Source organism: Staurois parvus, unplaced genomic scaffold (assembly GCF_062004578.1).
Source record: "Staurois parvus isolate SC_StPar_1 unplaced genomic scaffold, SC_StPar_1.0 ptg000321l, whole genome shotgun sequence".
NCBI lineage: Eukaryota > Metazoa > Chordata > Amphibia > Anura > Ranidae > Staurois > Staurois parvus.
In genome coordinates, this window is record NW_028318117.1 from 2,501,153 (window position 1) to 2,523,446 (window position 22,294).

At 39.9% G+C, this 22,294-nt stretch overlaps 1 protein-coding gene across 1 annotated transcript in view; it reads right to left on the reverse strand.

The window, feature by feature from the left end:
• The window catches only part of COL26A1 (collagen type XXVI alpha 1 chain), a 556,823-nt gene that overhangs the window by 441,335 nt on the left and 93,194 nt on the right, over positions 1-22,294 (reverse strand). The window contains exon 2 of the mRNA XM_089683751.1: positions 9,009-9,131. Within this exon, the coding sequence (XP_089539877.1) occupies positions 9,009-9,131 (123 nt within the window). The remainder of the gene's footprint in view (positions 1-9,008; positions 9,132-22,294) is intronic.

Sequence of the window (22,294 nt, forward strand, 5' to 3'; positions counted from 1 at the left end):
TCTAAGATTGATCTGTATTTGTCTCCATTCATCTTCCCATCAACTCTAACCAGCTTCCCTGTCCCTGCTGAAAAAAAGCATCCCCACAACATGATGCTGCCACCACCATGTTTCACGGTGGGGATGGTGTGTCCAGGGTGATTGCAGTGTTAGTTTTCCGCCACACATAGCGTTTTGCTTTTAAGCCAAAAATTTTACTTTTGGTCTCATATGACCAGAGCACCTTCTTCCACATGTTTGCTGTGTCCCCCACATGGCTTCTCGCAAACTGCACACAGGACTTCTTATGGCTTTCTTTCAACAATGGCTTTTTTTCTTGTCACTCTTCCATAAAGGCCAGATTTGTGGAGTGCATGACTAATAGTTGTCCTGTGGAAAGATTCTCCCACCTGAGCTTTGTATCTCTGCAGCTCCTGCCGGTCTGTCAGTTTAGGTGGACGGCCAAGTCTTGGTAGGTTTGCAGTTGTGCCATACTCTTTCCATTTTCGGATGATGGATTGAACAGTGCTCCATGAGATGTTCAAAGCTTGGGATAATTTTTTTATAACCTAACCCTGCTTAAAACTTCTCCACAACTTTATCACAACTTTATCCCTGACCTGTGTGGTGTGTTCCTTGGCCTTCATGATACTATTTGTTCACTAATGTTCTCTAACAAAATGAGGGCTTCACAGAATCGCTGTATTTATACTGAGATTAAATTACACACAAGTGGACTCTATTTGCTAATTAGGTGACTTCTGAAGGCAATTGGTTCCACTAAATTCCACTAGTTAGGGGTATCAGAGTAAAGAGGGCTGAATACAAATGCACGCCACACTTTTCAAATGTTTATTTGAAAAAAATTTTTAAAAACCTTTTATCATTTTCCTTCCAATTCACAATCATGTGCCACTTTATGTTGGTCTATCACATAAAATCCCAATAAAATACATTTACGTTTTTGTTTCTAACATGACAAAATGTGGAAAATTTCAAGGGGTATGAAGACATTTTCAAGACACTGTATATACATGCACACACAATTTCTGATTACAGTATAGACATGATCTTTTTTGCTTAGGGTTTAATTAGAAGTCAGCTGTACTGATCCAATTACTGGTGGTAAGAGGAAGTAGGGGTTGGCAGAAGTATCAGTCTATTAAAGTGACATCACAGTTCAGCCCAACACTACATTGATGAGTCTCATATCAGATATTATAAATGAGGATAACTGTTGTTGGATTGTTAGTTGACCAGCATTGCAAAGAAGTAGTGATTCACAAAAGTATAGTAGCTTTAGTAGATAAACGCAATAACTAATGACTGCAACATGTGGAAAGCAACATCTCACTGCTCTAATGATTTTTGATGAATCATGAGAAGCATCCTACATCGCAGAGTCCAACAGAGCACATAAAAGTAAGCATGTATGACTTAAGCCTTCAATGTGTGCAGTGCCGCTGACTCCGCAGCTGGATTTATATTCCTTTGTTGTGTCCACAATTAGTGCTGCACTCTCCAGCATATGGCACTGATCAGATTATTACGCAAGGAGCCATAATAAAAACAATAAGGCTGGTGATGGGAAACAGCTGAATACATGGCCCAATAGCAACAGATACATCTGTTTGCAAGAAAATATTCTGTTATCAAATTGATGGTCTCCTGGCAGAAGAATCATCAGCAGCTTGGCAGATAGAAGTGTGAGCAAGCGCTCATACAGGATGGCAGCAATTGTAATTCAACTGAATTTGTACAATTTGGAATAAAAGGTCAAAGTGTTTGCCTTGTTGATAGAACATCGGTGCTTGGTATAACCCTTTAAAGTGTCTAAAGCCAAAATGTTTATATTAGGATTAGATAGAGTGATAAGGGGGTTATTACCCTGTCCATTTTTTATTGCTATCTGAGTCCCTTTTAGGGCGTCACACTCTCTTTTTTTTGTTTTAGTAATTGCCATCTCTGGGAACAAATGTGGGAAGAACAGGAGTAGAGGGGGAATCTTTCAATGGGGAAACATTTGCCAATAACTGTCTAAGAGGGATTTTCCTCACATTGAAGAGATTTTCGTTACCACTTTTGTCTCTTCAGGACAGGAAGTGAGGGGAAATCTTCCCACTGAGACACAAATGGAACTGACAAGTGGAAATGAGAGGGGTTTTCACCATTACCTACACTACTAAAATGAAAAAAACTCAGACTTTAGGTATGATTTAAAGTAAAACCAATTTCCTATTTTCTAAAAGTGCTAATATTTCTAATAATTTTAGGATAATTCCAATACAAATGGAAACTTGTGCTTTACTTGTGAGTCTGCTGTGTAGTAACATAAAAGGGTTCTTTATTCTTGTAATGTATTTGTAAGTACAAGAAGGACCCCCTACTGCTGCTCTTTACTGCACATGTGGACTGAAGTCTGCCCTTAAAAATAAATTGGCTGCATTCAGAGTAAAATTAGCAATTAATGGTGACTCTACAACACCGGAATTTATCAGGAGGGCCAATCTAAATGGGGCAGAAATAATTAGGTGTTAGGGCTCATTTATACTATCAGCGATGATCCGCATTTTTCCACAATGGATAAATGCAACGTGGAGCGGTGAGTTGCAGAAAAATGCAGCATGTCAGCATTTTTCTGCACTGCACTGGATGGCACCACATGTCATTGCAAAGTAGCACAACACACCAAGTCTACATGATACTTTACAAAAAATTACAGATAGAAAAAGATCCAGACTGTATGTGCTAAATGCCCACATTCTTATAAGTCATACGTTACTATAAACAAAGGGTATAGTTATGGACTTTATGTGGACATATAAGAAAATAACTGAGTATCATAAAAAAAACTTTATTATATACCCTTGAAAATCTAATACACAACATTAAAAAATACTCTCCACATAGAGGTTCACAACATGCATAGATTCCAGCTCCTAATCTTTAGTGGAATGAAGTCAGCCAGTAGGATTGACTGGAATTCATAGCATGTATTCTGTATGTTTCCCATAGAGGTGCAAATAAATAAGCCAAGGTGAAGCCACTGCCTCTCAGGTGGGGGATTCAGATACAATCAAAGAACTGACAATGGTCTTTTGAGCATATTCTTCAAATAAAGGGACCAAATTCCCAATGGGGAACTATACAAACATAGTGCAGATAAATCACCATAATGACAACATGGTAGTCAAAGCTCATATTCCAAAGAGGGGGCTCTAGATCAGTATCTCGGAGGTCTTAATTTACAACAATTCACCGGCATAGGCTGCTATGAATTCTAGTCGATCCTACTGTCTGACATTATTCCGCTAAAGATTAGGAGTGGGATCAAATGTATTGATTATTTCACATATGATCCTGAAGAAGGATTTCCAAAACGCATCGAGTCCACATGTGAATTGTAGTTGAAATCTATGCATGTTGTGAACCTCTGTGTGGAAAGTATTTGTTTAATGTCGTTTAATAGATTTTTGGTCGTTTTTATCTTAATACATCTTTCCCTCTGGCCGTTTTTGTGCTCATGAGCTCTGGATCATTGGAGCATTTTTCTTTTTGCACCACTAGATGTCCCCTTTGAGTCCGAGTAAGGTCTTCTCCCTGCCTTTCTCTCCAGCTGCAGCCATTTCACATTAGCTTGATTGAAGATCTCTGACGGCTATATATAGTATAGCTTGCGCATGTCACCTAGCTACCTCTGATGAAGTCACGTGGTGTGTGATGATACGCATGAGAAGTCAGGTGACATCACCGCTCCTACATTGTTCCGACAGGCAGGGTCTTGCTCTCCATTATTTGATTCTGACCCCTGTTTCATGTGTTTTTAACACTATTATCATGTGAGTTTAATAAATATATGCCTTTTAGAGAAGCCTACTGCACTATGGTCTACTTTGTGGTTTCACTTTGTAGATCTGCAAAGCTGGTACAGACATCCCCAAAAAGACTTGCAGCTGTTATTGCAGCGAAAGGTGGTTGCACAAAGTATGGATGACATAAGCTAGATATAAATATATCCCTCATCCAGGTGTAAACATAACATACAGATATGTAAGGTGGTGCAAAAAATGCCAAGTGATGATACCAGCCGCAGGGAATCAGCTATGAAGTGCTAGTGACATGGGTGAATAAACAATAGCTAATATATACAAACCGTGACTCAATCCCAAAATGATCAATCAAAAACAATAATAAATGACAATACCAGTCGCAGAAAACTGGCTGAGAAGTGCTAGTAACACAAGTTGATAAAACAATGGCTGATATATATATAAAAAAAGGGTCTCAGTCCCAAAGTTATCAATCAAAAATAATTGATAGGTGACTCAATGCAAAAACATCAAAAAGTGACTCAGTCCCAAATAATATATGTGTATAACTATAAAAATGAAAACAACAGTCCCCAAAAAAATCAGAAAAAAACACAGTAAATCTTCAGTGCATGCCGTGACAGATACAGTGCTGCAAACATATATGAACAAATCCTCCACCAGCTAGCGTGCGCGCTCACCTTCAAAATTCGACCCACAAGGAGTCACAAAGCAAAGAAGCCTCAAACAATAATTTCCAAGGAATATTATTATTATACAGTATTTATATAGCGCCAAAAGGTTTGCTCAGCGCTGTACATTATATTATTAATATACAGGAATAGATCCTCGATACAATCAGAGAGCAAAAGGTCATCTTCAATGGCGCCAACAAACACTCATAAGCATGCTCCAGCAATGGCCGCAGACCTCTGTCATCCACAGTGTCTCACATGGAAGATGCAAGCAAGAAGACTCCCATAGTGTAATATGTCACATGGAAGATGCAAGCAAGAAGACTCCCATAGTGTAATATGTCCAGGGGCAGACTGACAACTCATGGGGCCTCCGGGCAATTGGGGATCATGGGGCCTCTGTGTCCTTGCCCAAACTCAAAAAAGCCTATGAAAAAGGTACCAGGGGCATCTCATGGGGCCCCCTACTGACCCCGGGTCCTCGGGCAGTGCCCGACTTTCCAAATGGTCAGTCTGCCCCTGAATATGTCACAAACTTTATTTTAAATAACATCTAAGAATCACTGCTCCCATTTATATCGGTCAGCAGACCAAAAAAGGCAAAATTCTTGCAGTAAAAAACTGCAAGGAAGGTGTAGGGGTTTTGGGAGTACCAAGATGGTGGCTGCTGTCTGTACCGGATATGACGTCACCACGCTTTGGTCCTACGCATTACGTCACAGGTCATGTGACTTCCTTAGGGCTCCTAACTGCTCCTTCTACTGGCCTCTAGAAGGAGCAGTTAGCTCTGAGTGCGTAGCCTTGTGTCCCCCCTTCAGTTCAAAGCATCTCTTCCTGTGTTACGTCACGTCCGCCTCATTGCGGTTCACGCTAATCACAGACACTTCCGGTTCCAGTTGGATGGACGATGCAGCCTTAGATTCCCTATCAGCTTCAGCAGCCTAGGACTCTGCCTAACACTCACTACGAGACTGTGGGATCCTCTACTCTCTCCAGCAGCCTGAGATCCTGTCACCATTTTAAGCGGCCAGCTCCCCATGGGATGGACCCCCACAGGACACAGTTAAGGTCTACTGATGGGCTTTTTTAACTTCTTTACATTGTAAGTTTTATCATTGTGGTTCATTAAATTTTTCCTGTGCCTTTCTTCTCCTTCTTTTTGCATACAGGGCTGGCTTACTCTGGGATGGCTGCTATCTGAAGCAGTTACTAGCCATAAACATTATTGGGACTTATGGACATATAACGCTGGACATTAGCCATTAGTGCACTGAAATCTCTCCCTCTAAAAAACTGTAAATACCTTTTGTTTTGATGTACCTGGAATGTATTTATCTGATTTAAACTAAACATCTAATCGGGATTTTAACTAGCCAAGAGCACACTTGTTCAGTTATCTCATCACTCCATTCATCACATCCAGTTAAATAGGTAATGTATAAGACAGGGGTAATCACCAAATGAAATGTAATGCCAGAAGTACAGTTTTTTGCTGGAATATGAGATCACAGCTTTGTATTTCAGCATAGTGCTTTGAATAATAGCTGAATGCGCTCATAGGCTCGCCATGGGTAATATAATTATTGCAGCTATCTGTCTTCTTACAGAATGCAACCAGAAAAAAATTACAAAAGCTCAAATGTTTTGATTTTAAATGACTACTATTGAAAAAAAATTTCTTCTGGTAACTGTATATGGTCATGCCTGTAATGGTTGTATTAGTATATATACAGTATATTTTTTTCCTCCGCATTTAGATACAGGCCAAGCTGTCCAGAAAAAGTGGCAGTTACAGCCTTTGCAAAACAACGTTTTTAACATGCCTTAGCTCTTATGCTGGTCACATACACATCAAATCACATTGATTTTTCATTTTTAGATGCAGCCCTGGTTCACACCAGTGTAAATTGTCATGTGACTTGAGATTTCAAAGCCACATGACAAGTCACACTCCATTAGCTGCAATGGAACCATTCAGATTGGTTCGACTCAAGTTGTAGCAACTTTGAAAAAGGTTTCTGCACTATTTTTGTGGGACTTCATTGCAACTTGCATTGCCATCTGTTAAATGAAGTTGCTAAGAGTGTCAGCAAGCCACAATAAAGTTGCACTGAATAGTCAGGTGTGAAATTGCACAAACTAGCACAATTTCAAAGCCACACTCGTGGCTTTTTTTTATATGTGGTCTAAAAAACGATTAAAATTTTGTCTGCTTTCCAATACATTGTTTTGCTATAAATCAGTTTGATACAACAAATAACTACATCTAATTCAAAGAAAACCTGCACGAGTGCAAAATCTGGTGCAAGGAAGCATCAGCTTCCAGATTTATTGTCAAAGCTTAAAGTGATACTAAACCCAGGACCCTACATTATTTTAGTAAATATAAACTGCTAAATACCGTTTCGCTTAAGCAGTTAGAGCAATGTTGTGATTTCAGCAGAACACTAGTTAAAGCTTGTAGGAGGAGTTTTATTACTGCTCTAGGAGGATGTGAAACCCTTGACTCTCTGTCTGGGTAGTGCTGATTGGCTCTGTGCTGATCACATGCACTCTCCCAAGAAAAAAAAAAAAACCTCTCTAGCAATACACATCAAACTGAGCATGTGCATGTGACTACAGATTCAGTCTGTATCAGGTGGTCATTTCAACAAGAGGAGGGGCAGAGAAGAAAGGATCAAACAGGCTTTTTACACAATGCAGAGGATTAACCCCTTAGTTTTCACAGTGAGTATAACAAGCATGTTTTACTTCATATACAGACTGATTTTACTGTTTTGGGTTAGTAACACTTTAACCATTAGCCGCCCGGCCAATGGCCGTTTGGCGGCTTCAGAAGTGTCTCTCCGTTCCGGGTACACGCCATTTGGCGTGCTCCCGCACATGCGCCATTTGTGCTAGTGCAGAGCGGCGCAGCAGTGCGATCTGTCATCAGCCGTGCACCTCGGACACGGCCGATGCAGATCCGAGTACCGGCTCCCGTTGCTGGTACCATGTGACCTGCTGTGACCAATCACAGCAGGTCACATGACAGTTGTATACAATGGATGGCTTCATTCATGATGCCATGCATTGTATACTAGTGCCTAGCTGTGAATGGTCACAGCTAATCACATGCACATGTCATGTGATTAGCTGTGACCAAATCACAGCTAAGCACAAAAAAAAAAAAAAAAAAGCTGAATGAATCGATTTCATTCAGGTAAATGCTTGCTTATAGCAAAGTAATTCTTTGCTATAAGCAAATTGTGTAAAAAAAAAAAAAAAAAAAAATACTGATCACTTCCCCAAAGTAGTACAATGTTACTATGGTAACATTGTACTATTTTGGTCATAGTAAAATATGAAAAAAATGTAATAAAAAATTAAATATAATAAAAAAATATATATATATATATTTTTTTTTTCATACTGTCACCAGTCAGTGTCCCTGTTCACCGCCATGCCAGTTATATGATGATGCTGTACTGCACTGGTGACAGTATGTAAAAAAAAAAATAGTGAAAATAATTTTTTTCATTTTTTCATTTTCCGAAAAACTATGACAAAAAAATACAACTTAAAAAAACTCGCCATGCCTCTTATGAAGTACGTCGGACTGTCTACTCTGCAAAAAGGAGTCATTTGGGGATATCTGTACTATTCTGACATTCTTGGACCTCAAGAAATTAGATTGGCCGTCAGTACTTCAGGATTGATCAATTTTCAGATCTATACCATAGTTTGTGAACTCTATAACTTTCCTAAAAACTAAAAAATACATCCTAATTTGGGTTATTTTCACCAAAGACATGTAGCAGAATACATCTCGGCCTAAATTTATGAAGAACAATTATTTATTTGTAAACTTTTATAACAGAAACAAAGAAAAATGTGGTTTTTTTTCAAAATTTTTGGTCTTTTTTTGTTAATTTAGCAAAAAATAAAAACCCCAGTGGTGATTAAATACCACCAAAAGAAAGCTCTAGTTGTGTGAAGAAAATGATAAAATTTTAGTTTGGGTACAATGTTGTATGACCGCGCAATTGTCATTCAAAGTGTGAGAGCGCTGAAACGTGAAAAATGGCCTGGGCAAGAAGGTGTAAAATTGCACGGTATTGAAACGGTTACTTGAACAAGCTGTAGTTAGAAGCTGATTGGCTACCCTGTACCACTGCACCAGATTTTTCACTCTCCAATTTTAGTAAATAAACCCCACTATGTAGGCCTATCCTTTTGAAAATGCAAGTTGCACTGATCTGGGATAAGGATGCAGATCACGAGTTCTGACTTTATTCTCTTACTAATCTACATGCTTGTTCCAGGTCAGTGACCAAGAAAAAAGAAAGACAGGAAAATGGCATTTTCAGAAGGAAGACAGCAATGGCAGCCTCAACATATCTCTAATTTTAGACTAATTTTAGAAAAGCCTGCATACACAATGGAATACAAGGATAATTATTAAAAAGAAACTAATATGGAAATATAGGATTAGAAAAGGTTAAAGACCGTAAAAAAGGTCACTAGTTTTTAGAGTTCACAGTACCTGACAAGATTAGTGCATGGTCCTGGCCATCTGCAACTCTGGTACACTCTCTGGACCACCGTCTCTGATCCATTCTGTACTTGGCAAGTAACTGTTTTAGTTACTGTGAACTGACACCAATTCCTACAAGAGAAGAAACATTAAAACAAATCAATTAGTGCATCAAGCAAAACAAAACTACACTGAATTAGATTTTTTGAGCTTTTTTCACTCAATTTGGAGTTTCTAAATTTCTGCTGCAACCTCTAAAAATCCATGCAAACTTTAAAGTAGAATCAAGGATAAAACTTTTTTTTTTTTTTTTAATATAGAGTAAGGGAGGGTCATAGCCTCTGCCAGTTTTTTTTACCTTCACTTTTGACGATAATGGAAAACAGGACAAAAAGAGAGGGTGACTCTCCCTAACAGGGGCATAGACAGCAATAAAAAACTTCACAGGAGTTCTAATCCCTCCTCACTCTATCCAAAACTGAAAAAAAAGTTTTGCCATCAGTTACATTTTGAAGCTGTACCCTTGGAGTGTTAAAAAAAACCCAAAACGTTTACAGTGGTGCACCCTTGCTTGTTATCGCTAGGGGTATCAGAAGAGGCTATATTACTTACCTTACTCCCTGATCTGACCAGCTTCAGTGTTGTCCTCTTCTCCCTTAATCTTTGTGCTCTGGGCTCTCTCTCAGCATCATCACATACAGGGCTATTTACCCTATGTAGGAAAATCTCATCGCTAGGTAACAATACCCTCTTGCAGGCTGGCAGTGTTCACTGACTGCTCCTGTCAGCCAGTCCTCCAGTGTAGAAACATAAAGCTGCACCTGCACTGCAGATCACAAATGCTCTTTATTGAGGTTGATTTACTAAAACTGGAGAATGCAAAATCTGGCACAGCTGTGCATAAAAACCAATCAGCCTCCAGTTTTTTCTGTCAAAGCTTAATTGAGCAAGCTGACGTTAGAAGCTGATTGGCTATCATACACAGCTGCACCAGATTTTGCACTATCCAGTTTTCGTAAACCAACCCTATTGTGTCACAGATAAAAGTTACAGATTAGATCCCAATGTTTACGCATTTCAGCCCTGTATGGATCTATGCTAGCTATGACTAAGGCTCATATTGAGCTGTAATGTGTACGTTTGGGGATAATTTGGTAACTTTGGGATTTTGTAACTTTTATCTGTGACACAATAAGGAGCATTTGCGATCTGCAGTGCGGGTGCCATTTGATGTTTCTACGTTGGATAGCTATTAACCCTGCATTGTAAGTGAAGGAGGTAAGAATGCGATCACGGCTGAAAAACCATTAGAGGGGTGGCAGTTATAGACTGGTCACATCGATGATGAGAGCCTGCTGGTAAGTTAAGTCCTTATTCCTGTACCCCTACATTTAATGACCAATTATTCCTTGCAGTGTGGGGGCCCCTTCACCAGCAGGATATTTTTTTCCAGTCCAGAATTCAGCTTTAACCTGCCCAAGCTGTGAAATCTCACCAAAGCGTAATCTAAGTAAAATCCTGTTTTCTTCATTTACGTGAATGGCTAAATTCCCAAACTATGTCCCACTGGAGAGACGAAATCTCATCAAAGTGAGGAAATGGTCCTCTTAGACAGTTGTCACCAGAGCAGTTGTCCCTTTTGTAAGATATCCCCTTTACACCTGTTCTATTGACAATTCCAGATTTTGGATTTTTTCTCACTTTGTCTCTCTCAGTTGCAGTAACAGGTACAAGTTGGACAAATAGAGTAAATCTCCCTAATAGGAACAGGCAGTATTAAAAACCCAACAGGGATTCTAACCATTACCAGCATGTCCAACACTAAAAAAAAGTTTTGGTATTGAAAACATTTTAACACTAGCTACCAACAAAGCCAATGCAATGTAATACGGGAGTCTATCCAAACAATCTATTTAATGTATATCTAGTAAGGTAGATTCTATTGGTAAATCTAAATGAGCTTAGACAATAAGATGGTACAGTGTGTAGACAGTTATAATCCTTCTGCTGGACTTCCTAAAATATAAAGAACCAGAAATTAAAAAGTGAATATTAATCCTGTTTGCAATGACTTTGGTAGATGAACAGGTACCAATATCTTCCTACAAGTGTTATGTGAAACTTCAAAAGACAAAGATTGATTAAAACTTTTTGATGAATTCATCACAAATCTCAGTTTTTAAAGCCTTGTCTGTTGGGTTACATTCACACTTATGTGCATATATTGTCATGTTATAGTGTATGTTAAAGCATAGTAAGTCGACTGTATATGGCCAATGCAATGACAAACCAAGACACATTCATGAACAAAACAAATACACCTGAACCTCAGTTGGAAAAAAATAGGGCAAGCATGTATTTTTGGTCCATGTGCCTGTACTGAAGTCTTATTAAAAATTATTGGGCACGCTCTACATAACAGGCATCAACATACCAATATACACTTGTGGATGAACTTTTTACATGTGACAATTTGAGCTTAATACAGATGGAGGAAGTGCCAGCAATCAGTGTTTTCCCAGGAAAAAGGAATCCCCAGGCACAAGACACATACATAAACAAAAGAAATACACCTGAATCTTAGCTAAATAAAACAAAAAACAAATAAAAAAAGGCAGGTGTGTATTTTTGGTCTGTGGGCATGCATTAAAAACCTATTAAACTTATGGGCATGCTCTACATTACATGTGTCAACATGCCATGCTTGTGGATGAGCCCCTAAAGTGTGTAAATGTGTACTCAACACAGATATGGGCAAGCATTAGCATACATTGTGTACATAGGACTAAAAAAGATCTTCAGGCACAAGGAAACCCTTTTGCATATTTGGATATCTACCATTTTTTTTTAATATAGTCCAACTGGGATGTTCATTTTGGTTACAGGTTTACCATAAAATAGTGCTAATACCATCTATAGCAAGGATCTGTAGCCATTTGCTACATTGTAAACTACACTACTTTGAAAAATAAGAATCACATGGATTGCTGAAGAAATAATGTTTGATATTGGGTGACCTCTGCTTGACTTTTTTGCTCATGTGATGTGTATGATTCTGTAGAGGTTCAGACAGACCGCTACAGTACTAAGCATGAGGTTAGAGGCCGTAGGTAGTCATACTAAAGGCAGCTGAAAGCCACATGTGGATCACTAGTTGGGGCTACCCATTTGTTTCTTATATACATGGGGGGTATTATAAGGTTTCACTGTAGTCTAGGATACAGGATAAATTTACATTGAAATACCATAAGACACATCTTTAACAAACACATTCTACCTTGTTTCCACACTAGTGTCTCTGTAATGAGTACTAGCAGTAATGAAAGGTGATAACAGTATACATCGTGGAATCTCCCACAGACAGAATGACTCATACTCTACATGTAAAATACATGAATGAATGTGATGATCGATATACTGTGAAATGTTCAGAATGTGCAGTGGAACTGAAGCCATCTGTTAAGAAAACTGGAAAAGCTCAAAGAGATAAAAAGATTAGGCAACATTTGTGAGGAAACATATGCATAGTGCTATGATACCAGAAGAGCTGCCCTGCAGTGTTCAGTTCAGTTGATTTTGCCCTTGATCGATACTCAGTATAATATGCCTGCTTTTTGCAGAAAGCCATTTAGAAAAAAGGTTTTCTGCATCAATATTGTTTTATATTGAGATATGGATCTACCGTACATGCACTGGTTTTACAAATGCCTCTTACCAGTACCATTGTCAATGTCTGGAGTTAGTCTCGGAGGCCACTAGCTATAGCACTGGAGCAGCACTCACAGACAAGCAGGACAGGTATACAAGCATGTCACCCTGGCGAATGACATGGGCTCACCTGATGTGCGGGGTCTATATACTAATCGGTATTCAACAGAGCTCCAGGCGGTGGGTTTGGCTGCATTTTTGTACCAGGTCGCAGTCCTCAGGATCACCCCATCAGGGGGTGAGCAAGCTGGGCCAGTAGCAGATAAGCAGGAAGGGATCAGGCAGAAACGTAGTCAGTAAACAAGCCAAAGGTCGGTAGAGACAAGAGCAAGATAAATGTTGTATAGAGCACAATAATCTGCCAAACAGGAACAGCAGAAACATGGTTTAAATCAGGAAGTTCATGGGAGGAGCAGAGAGTTCAAGGTTTAAGACAAACAAGGTTCAAGGCAGGATCATTCAAGGAATTGACTAGGGAGCTATGCAGTATTCCAGGTGGCTCAGCAAGAAGAGTCATTGCCAGACATAGCAATAGAGGTCCTGGTTTCAAGTCCAGGCTCTGATAGCCATTCTACTACGTGCATGGATGCTGCATCTGTGATTTTATGTGCAATTATGAATAGCAATGAAAAGTCAGAGAACCCAAAACTGATATTTATGTTTATTATTGATGTTAGAGAGTTAAACCACTGACAATTTCTTATATCTCTGAAAGCCCATTGGACATCACAGTATTACTCCATGCCACCACAGTGTAGACAATGAGGGGGATTTACTAAATCTGGTGCAACTGTGCATAGTAACCAATCAGCTTCGAGCTACAGCTTGTTCAGTTATGCTTTGACAATAAAACCTGGAAGATGATTGGTTTCTATGCAGAGCTGCACCAGATTTTTCACCATGCAGTTTTAGTAAATGATCCCTAATGTGATGTCCAGTGGATTATTCTCTGCATAACACTGCAAAGAGAGCTTCTTGATTGGAGGAGAGATCAGTCGCATGACTGACAGATCATGTTATCAGGTTCTCTTTCTTCTATCTTTTTTCCCTTTATTTATTTGAATTGCGCTCCATTGACTTCAGAGTCCCATCACTATATGGCACTCTTTCTATTGTAAAGCAGCAATATGGCCACAGTATGGACAACTAGCTGCTTTATAAATAAACCCATTAACCACTTTCCCACTGCCCTATAGTAGAACTACTGCTACAGGGTGGAATGGCTGCACAAAACCACGTATATATACGTGATTTGCATTTCCGGGTAGGGGCGCACGCTGCCCTACCCACTCCGCCATTGGCAGCTATGGATGTCAATCATCGGGCCCCACTGGCACCCGGCGATTGCTCTGTGGGACTGACAGGGGAGAGACGTGTGTGTAAACAACACAGGTCTCTCTCCTGCCAGCAAGGACATGCTGCTGTGTATTTCTCTGCACAGCAGAGAAATACATAGCAGCATGTCTCCCTAGTAAAAAACACACAGCACATCATGTAAAACAGCACAGAGCACACAGTAAACCCTCTGATCACCCCAGATGTTAACCCCTTCCTGCCCAGTGTCATTAGTACAGTGTCAGTGCTTTTTATTAGCACTGCTCACTGTATTAGTGACATTGGGATACCAGTTGCAATTAGTCAGTTCCTACCCAGTGTCAGAATGCCCGCCGCAGTCCTGCTATAAGCCGCTGACTGCCGCCCTTACTAGTATAAAAAAAATAAAAATTCCAGTATATATATATCGCCATTTGTAGATGCTAAAACGTTCACATAAACCAACTAATTTACACGTATTAGGATTTTTTTTAGCGAAGACATGTAGCAGAATACATTTTGGCCTACATTTATAAAGAAATTAGATTTTTTTTATTTTTTTTACTGGACATTTTTTATAGCAAAAAGTAAAAAATATTGTGGGTTTTTTTTTCAAAATTGTCAGTCTTTTTTTGTTAATAGTGCAAAAAATAAAAACACAAAGGTGATCAAATACCACTGAAAGAAAGCTCTATTTGTGGGAAAAAAAGGACATCATTTTCATTTATTTACAGCATTGCATGACCGCGCAATTGTCAGTTAAAGTAACGCAGTGCTGTATCACAAAAAATGGCCTGGTCAGGAAGGGGGGTAAATGCTCTGTAGGGCAAGTAAGTAAAGATTATATTGGTGAGATCACTATGCTTTTGTAGCACCCCCCTAGATAGGTATAATTTATTTGTATTTACTGGCCACATTGGCCCTGTACATTTGGTATTTCCCTTTTCCCCCTCCAACTTTGTGGGATACTGCACTTAGGCTTTTGGTAAAAAGTTTTTTATAGGGTCGGATGTCCAGGCCAAAGAGGACATGGCCTATTTTTGGCAGGGGGATGAATGTAGCACCCTCCTAGATAGGTGCTAGGATAAGTAGATTATAGTTGGTTCCTCTGCTTAACAGGAGAACTGCTAGGAAAATCTACTTAGGCTTTCTGCTTAACAGAGAGCTGCAATTGTTAGTAGTGCTTACTCATTGTGTTCAAGTACTGCTAGCTCTGCCCCTGACTTCCTCTGTTTTTAAGAAACCTAGGAAGGTTCTGGATGTGTAGGTGGAACTCATGCAGGACACTGTATGAATATTAATGCCACTCCAGCCAATCCCAGGGAGTGCAGTCCTGAGGAATGCTGGGAGAGAGTGTTTATTCTTTGGGCATACTAAGTCCTGGGTCTTTCCTGGAGAGGATTGCACCAGCTTGGGGAAAGGCACCTGCTGCTATCAGTCTCAGGTGTGTGACTTGAGGGCCCGAAGTAGGAAAGAGAGTGACCCTGGTTCTTCAGTAAGCTGACTGAGGGGAGCTGTCTGACAAAGATCTGTCTGGTATCACTGGAGGGCATCGCTTAAAATATTGGAAGGAGGCTACCATTCTGTCCATGGGCCTTGTGAGTACAGACACTATAGGATCTTGGGGACTTGTGTGCTTTGCTAACCCTCTGGTGTTTTAAAGTGTGAGTCTGAAACAATGAGACATCGGCTGGTGTCCTGAAGAACACTGCTCACTTAATCTCTTCCTAACACTGGGACTTTGCTCAAGGCTGCTACTTAAGGAAGTTCTGTCTTCAACTGTAATTAGTTCTATTCCTGGAGTATCCTACTACAGCAGTGTTTCTCAACTCCAGTCCTCATGGACCCCCAACAGGTCATGTTTTCAGGATTTCCATTATTTTGCACAGGTGATTTGATCAGTTTCACTGCCTTAGTAATTACCACAGCTGTTTCATCTGAGGGAAATCCTGAAAACATGACCTGTTGGGGGTCCATGAGGACTGGAGTTGAGAAACACTGTACTACAGGGTTTGAAAAGGCCACTCGCCTGCTCACCAAATGCAAGGAGAAATTCTCTAGCGGCGAGCACAGATGATGGAGCGGCTGCGCTCCAAGCCTCATTGTGAAGCCGAGTTCCGGTGTCCGAGTTCCGGCTTCTTTGGCACCGCCGCTGAGGGGACAGGTGCAGGAGAGGTCCGCTCTCCTCCACTGATGGAAGACACCCTCTCCACCACCGCGGGGGACTCAAGGAATAAGTACTGTATACACGTCATATCACTATAATGCAGTACAGGGGAGCTGGGATGTACATTATTGTATACAGTTTTATATTTTGGACTCTTTATTCTAAAGAAAAATGTAATTTCATAAGCTTTAAGGGGGCATGGTTGGGGGCAGGGCTGGGCATGGTTGGGGGCAGGACTGGGGCGGGTTGGGTTGGAGGCAGACCTGGGCAAGGTTGGGTGGGGCAACTGGACAGTAAGGTTTGTGCCTGGCTGGTAGGTCTAGACTCGAAATTTTAAGCCCTGTCCTACTATATTCTCCATCCCTATCCAAGTTCTCCAATAATAAAACAACAAAAACAACAACCCCTAGACTGATCATTTGAGACAATGAGCGAAAGTGTGTGTGTACCTGGCTGTGACACTACCTTGCGCCTGGCTGAGGGGTGAAATTAGGGAAGACTTGGACAATATTACAGCGGCTCCTAATGGGGTAAGCGCTACACTTGCACTCCTGGGTCTGCACACGTGATGTGCCTGACTATTATATTTTGGGGTGTATCCAAGGCATAGAAAAAGCCAGATATCGACTCAGCCCACCAGTCTCCACCTTGCCCAGACAAGGTAAACAAAATCTGGCAGATCACTGCCCAACCAAACCATCAAATGCATACTGATATAATTTACCTATTATGCTAATATTAAAACTGAATTTATTGTGAGCTTATACTTCCTAAACATCTGCAGCTCTTAGGATATCCCCATTCTAACAAATATTTCTTATTATGTGCGCACTAATCAGATAAGGCATACATACAGTACAGTATCATATTCCATGTATAAAAAGACAGTAACATAAGAATAAGATTGACAATCTTACTAGATTATTAAATGATTTGTGTACACAAAGAGAGGACAACAGATACTGTACTTACAGCAAGGTGTCAGTTACAAAAACTCTGGAGCATGGGTGTAATTACACTGGCCACTTCCTTCCAGTGAAATGTAATCAGTTGAGCTATGCACAGCTGCAGTTAGTTTACTGAACAATCTGCTTTATAGAATGCTTATGGGAAAAACGTATACTAGAAACTGTGTCAGGTTTTACTTCTGTACGGCCTCTCAAAAAGAGGCAATTGACAGACAATGGAGGGTACAGACCTTTCAGATGTCTGCTGAGCACCCAAGGGTCAGATTATCCTCTGACCATTGCTTGGCTTTGCTTGGCTATATTTGATTACACAGGAAACCAAAAAGACAGAACAACAAAGATGCCAAAGAAGAAAATAAAGGATAATGATAAAGTCTAGCAAGCCAGAAAAGCATTTTCCCTGCAATGCAGAACAGATAATGTGTTACGTACATCGTAGGAGATGAGCTTGTCTTGCTTGCATTTGCTTGTAAGTGCAATTTTTTTTTAACTGTGAATTTCAGCGAATACTGAAAGCTCAAAGCTGCTACATGTTCTTTGTGTTTAATTTTGCAGTTAATGAATTCTTTCCCTGAGCACTGGGAATAGCTGCAGGGCATTTCAGCTTACACTTGGAATACATGCCTGGAGTTGGTTTCATTAAGCTTCATTAAGCTTCTTTATGAGCATTTACGGATTTTTTAACTCTTACTATGAATGATATTGAATAACTTTTCTGTGTGCCATATAGGTGACTTTCAGGCCACAATTGTAAAATTAGCAATTGAACTGCATATTACATTATTTGTCAGACCCTATGCTGGTCAGGAGGGGAGGAGCCGAAGCATGGCCTGGTGAGTTGCCGCAAGTTGCTTAAAAACATTGCAAAATATTCTTAAGAACTGTTATTTTTATGCAACATACCAATATATAGAGTGATTACTGTTTGGAAAGACAGTACCTCTGGGGGGTCCAGTACAGGACCTCTGGGGGGTCCAGAGGTCTTGGGGTTCAGAGGGGCCATTCAACTTTTTGTATTGAATATTATTAAGCACTTTCCACTTCAAAGAATAAAGAGACTGTCTGTGATTAATAGTGAAGGGCAAAGAGGACTGTCTTGGGTGCAATGTTCCTGATATTTAGATCAAGAGGAAAACAAACTGCAAAGTCCTAGAAAAAAATGAGAAGTAGACCGACTAAAGGGGGGGGGGATCTAAAACCCCCCAATCAAGAGCAAACACTAGCACTATAAGAAAGTATTTGCCTTCTCAGGAAAAAAGCCCGGAGTCGCAAATCTGAGAGAATTACTATGAAAGGCCAATAAAATCTAGTGGAGATCAATATAGATTGTCTTTTGGAATTCTGGAAGAGAACCAAGATAAAGAAAGATCAAGTATGGAAAATGCAGGAGGACAAAGAAACATGGAACAGCAAGGGCTCACGTCACAATTACTTTAAAAAATTAACTGGCAGAAATGTTAGCAAAACTAGAAATGGCCATTAAAAATCCCGGGAAGAGAGGGTAGAGATAATGGTCTGAGATCCTTGATTCTTGTACAAAGTTAAGAGAGAAAAAGTACCAGCAATACTTCTATCGATTGATGCCGAAAGGCTTTAGAAAGTGTTAATTGGGGATTTATGTTTGATACTCTAGAAGCACTAGGAATAGGGCCTAAAATGTTAAATTGGATAAAAGGATTGTATAATGGCCCGTCAGCGGTGGTTAAGGTTAACAGATCTCTTTCTCAATTTTTTAAAATGTACAATGGTACAAGACAAGGATGTCCCCACTCTCCCTTATTGTTTGTATTGTTTCTGGAACCTGTCCTGGAGAGGGTAAGGAAGTGTGTAGATATAGCGGGAATAAAATTAGGAGAAGTGGAGCACAAGGTTGCCACATATGCAGATATGTTGATTTATATTGTTAACCCTAGAATAACGTTGCCTAATCTAATGAGAGTATTAGAACAGTATGGTGAGCTATCATACCTGAAAATAAACCCAGTAAAATCAGAAATTTTTATTTTTAACCTCTCAAGGTCAGAGAAGATGGGCTTAGAAAAAAAGTTCCCATTTACCTGGAGGGAAAAAGAAATAGGTTACCTTGGATTAAAAATAACCCCCTCATTAAAAAATTATCAGGCAAACTATATCCCCCTAATAAATGAAATTCAGGAAGAGCTGAGAACTCTTAAAAGGTGGAGCCTCCTGGATAGGATGTATAAACCTGGTTAAGATAATGATAATGCCAAAAAGTCTGTACAAGTTCCACATGCTCCCGGTCCACCTTCCAGGGTCTTTTTTTGGGACAATAAAAAGGATGATTATTAAATTTATATGGGCAAATAGGAAACCGAGAATCAGCTACGATGTATTGAGTACAGTAAAAGGGAATGGAGATCTGGGATTACCTAATGTGAGGAATTATTATCTAGCTGTGATTTTATCACAAGTAGTAAATTGGACATTGAACTCACAAGGGAAAAAATGGGTAAATATGGAAGGGATTTTAAGTAAGTCACAATTAGAAAAGATTGTATGGATACCACATACGTTTCACACATTGGATGTTAATATTAGTTCACTGACAAGGAAATTTTTGAGTACTTGGGATAGAATACATAGTCAAAAAGGATGGAAATTTAATTCACTGATAACCCCCTTAGTGGGAATGAAGTACTTTCCCCCAGGGAAGGACAACATTAGTGGGAAATGGATAAAGGAGAATCACGTTTGAAAGATATATTAAAGGAAGGGAAATTGCACACTTCAAAACCTAAAAAAGAATAAAGATTTATTTATCACGTTAGATAAGTGTATTATCAACTAAATCATTTTGTTTTGAGTCTCCCACAACCACCGAGGACATCGGAGGATATGTATCCATTTGAAAAATTGTTAAATGAAAAAATAACTCCAAAACGTGTTACTTCGAGGATCTATAAGATTCTTATGGACATGGAAGGAACTGATCATCTGGGGTTTTTGGAAAAATTGGAAAAGGAGCTGGGATCAGAATTGAATGCACAGCAAAGGAATAAAGTTTTTAAATTAACACATGAGGTGACAAATATGAGTACAGTGGAAATTAACTATAAATGTATGGCTAGATGGTATATTACATCAAGCATAGCTTAGCTCACAAGCAACAAGTAGATATATCACCTCTGTGTTGGAGAGGATGTGGAGAAAGGGGTACAATGGCAGACATATGGTGGAGTTGCCCGAAAATACAGAATTACTGGAGGGAAATAATCCAACTTATTCAGGAAATATGTGAGACAACAGTACAGAGAAATAAGTTGAAGTGTTTATTTTATAACTTTGAGCCCTTAATGAAATTACACAAAAATAGGGTACTTTATCACTTAATTAGCGCGGCTAAGGGTTTGATTCCCAAGCTTTGGCAGGTTCCTGAAGCACCAACAATTAATGACTGGATAAATAGAGTTGAAAATATCTATAGGATGGGGAAGCTATATCATATGGAGGAGGATAAAATGGAAAAATTTAGGAAAATATGGTATAGTCGGTTGAAATTTAAAACCCCTGAAAGATATACAGAATTGATTGGAGTTGAGGGGGCAGTTAGAAATTAGAAATCAGAAGAGAGCCTCATTGGAGAGTTCGAGAAAGAGAAATGCTAGATATAGACAGATAACTATGTGAGAAGAAATAGATAAGGAAAGAGGATGTGGATGGGGTGGACGGGTCGGGGGGGGGGGGGGGGGGAATGGTGGGGGGGAGGGGTTATTATTGGGGAAAATGGATTATGTATATGTGAAATATTTTTAGAACTGCTTTATTTGTCCCTTTTGTATGAAAATCAAATAAAAGTTTAAATAAAAAAAAGAACTGCATATTACACTAACAGCAGACCTGACTGTGGTAAATTAATTGGATTGTTTGCCCTGACATATTTCTGATATGTGGCTAAAATTAGCAAACAGGTAACATATTTATTATTTTCAGTGTCAAAATTAGGTTAATGGCTTTTTTAAGTATGTTGTGACAGTATGAGACCCTGTCATGATGTAAGGAGGGTTAAGTGGCACCCAGGATTATCACCCATACTGGTCAAGGGGCTATGGGATGCATATTTCATACAGAGGAAACTGGTTGCTCAGTGTCCTTTGGAGTTAGTAGGTCTTGTATGGGTTCTGGAGCCTGGAGGCTTCATAGCGACCTGAAAAGTATGAAACCTCCAATCTTGATTGGGCAGTTGTGCACAGCCCTTATGAATTAGTTGTTTGCAATAGTTCCTGACTTCTATCTCCCGAAGGAATCCTTGTAGCTGTGTGGAAGTGCCTAGATAGCCAGAAGGCTGAAGTGAAGCATTTGTGTTGCTATGGAAGACATGGGAACCCCATGCAAGCGTAACACTCTGTTGTTTTGTGAAAAAAAAAACAATTTTTATACACGTTATATTGCACAGGCAAGCACCTACAGAAAAAAAAAAAGATTATTTTAAATTATTATTATACAGTTTTTATATAGCGCCAAAACGTTTGCTCAGCGCTGTACATTGTAGTAGGGGACAGTACATGGGACAGTAAAGTAACAAAACAATACACAAGGGGTTCGAGGGCCCTGCTCTTTCGAGCTTACAATCTAGGAGGGAGGGGATAGAGGAACAGGAGGAAGTGGCTGTGGGGGATGGAGTGGTAGGAGGAGTAGAGGAGATCGGCTGTTAGGTGAGGGTGGGGTAGGCATTAGATCAATCTATCTGAGCCAATTTGATATTCTAATTAGATTGGTGATACCATGCTTTATGACATTAAAAAGAGAGAAAAGAAGATGCATGCACACCCAGTTGGCTACTTCTAGAAAATTATTTACGGAGTAAAAAATAATGACATGCATCACACGTATGTGGGACCACCATACACTTAAGAGCCAAGTCTCAATGTCCTAAAATCCCTCCTAACCTAAACCACCTCACCAGAGCCCATGCACTCCCTCCCCCCCAAATGTGGAGGACAGCCCCCCAGAACACCCCCACACACATACACACACACACAAGACCCATCCACCCTCACCCTCCCTTCTCCAACAATCCCCGAGCCCCCCCACCAAAATGCCTCCAGCCAGAGTCCTAAAATCTCCTAGCCCCTAAATAAGGGACCCCCCCTTCAGGCAGGGAAAATATGGTATATTCC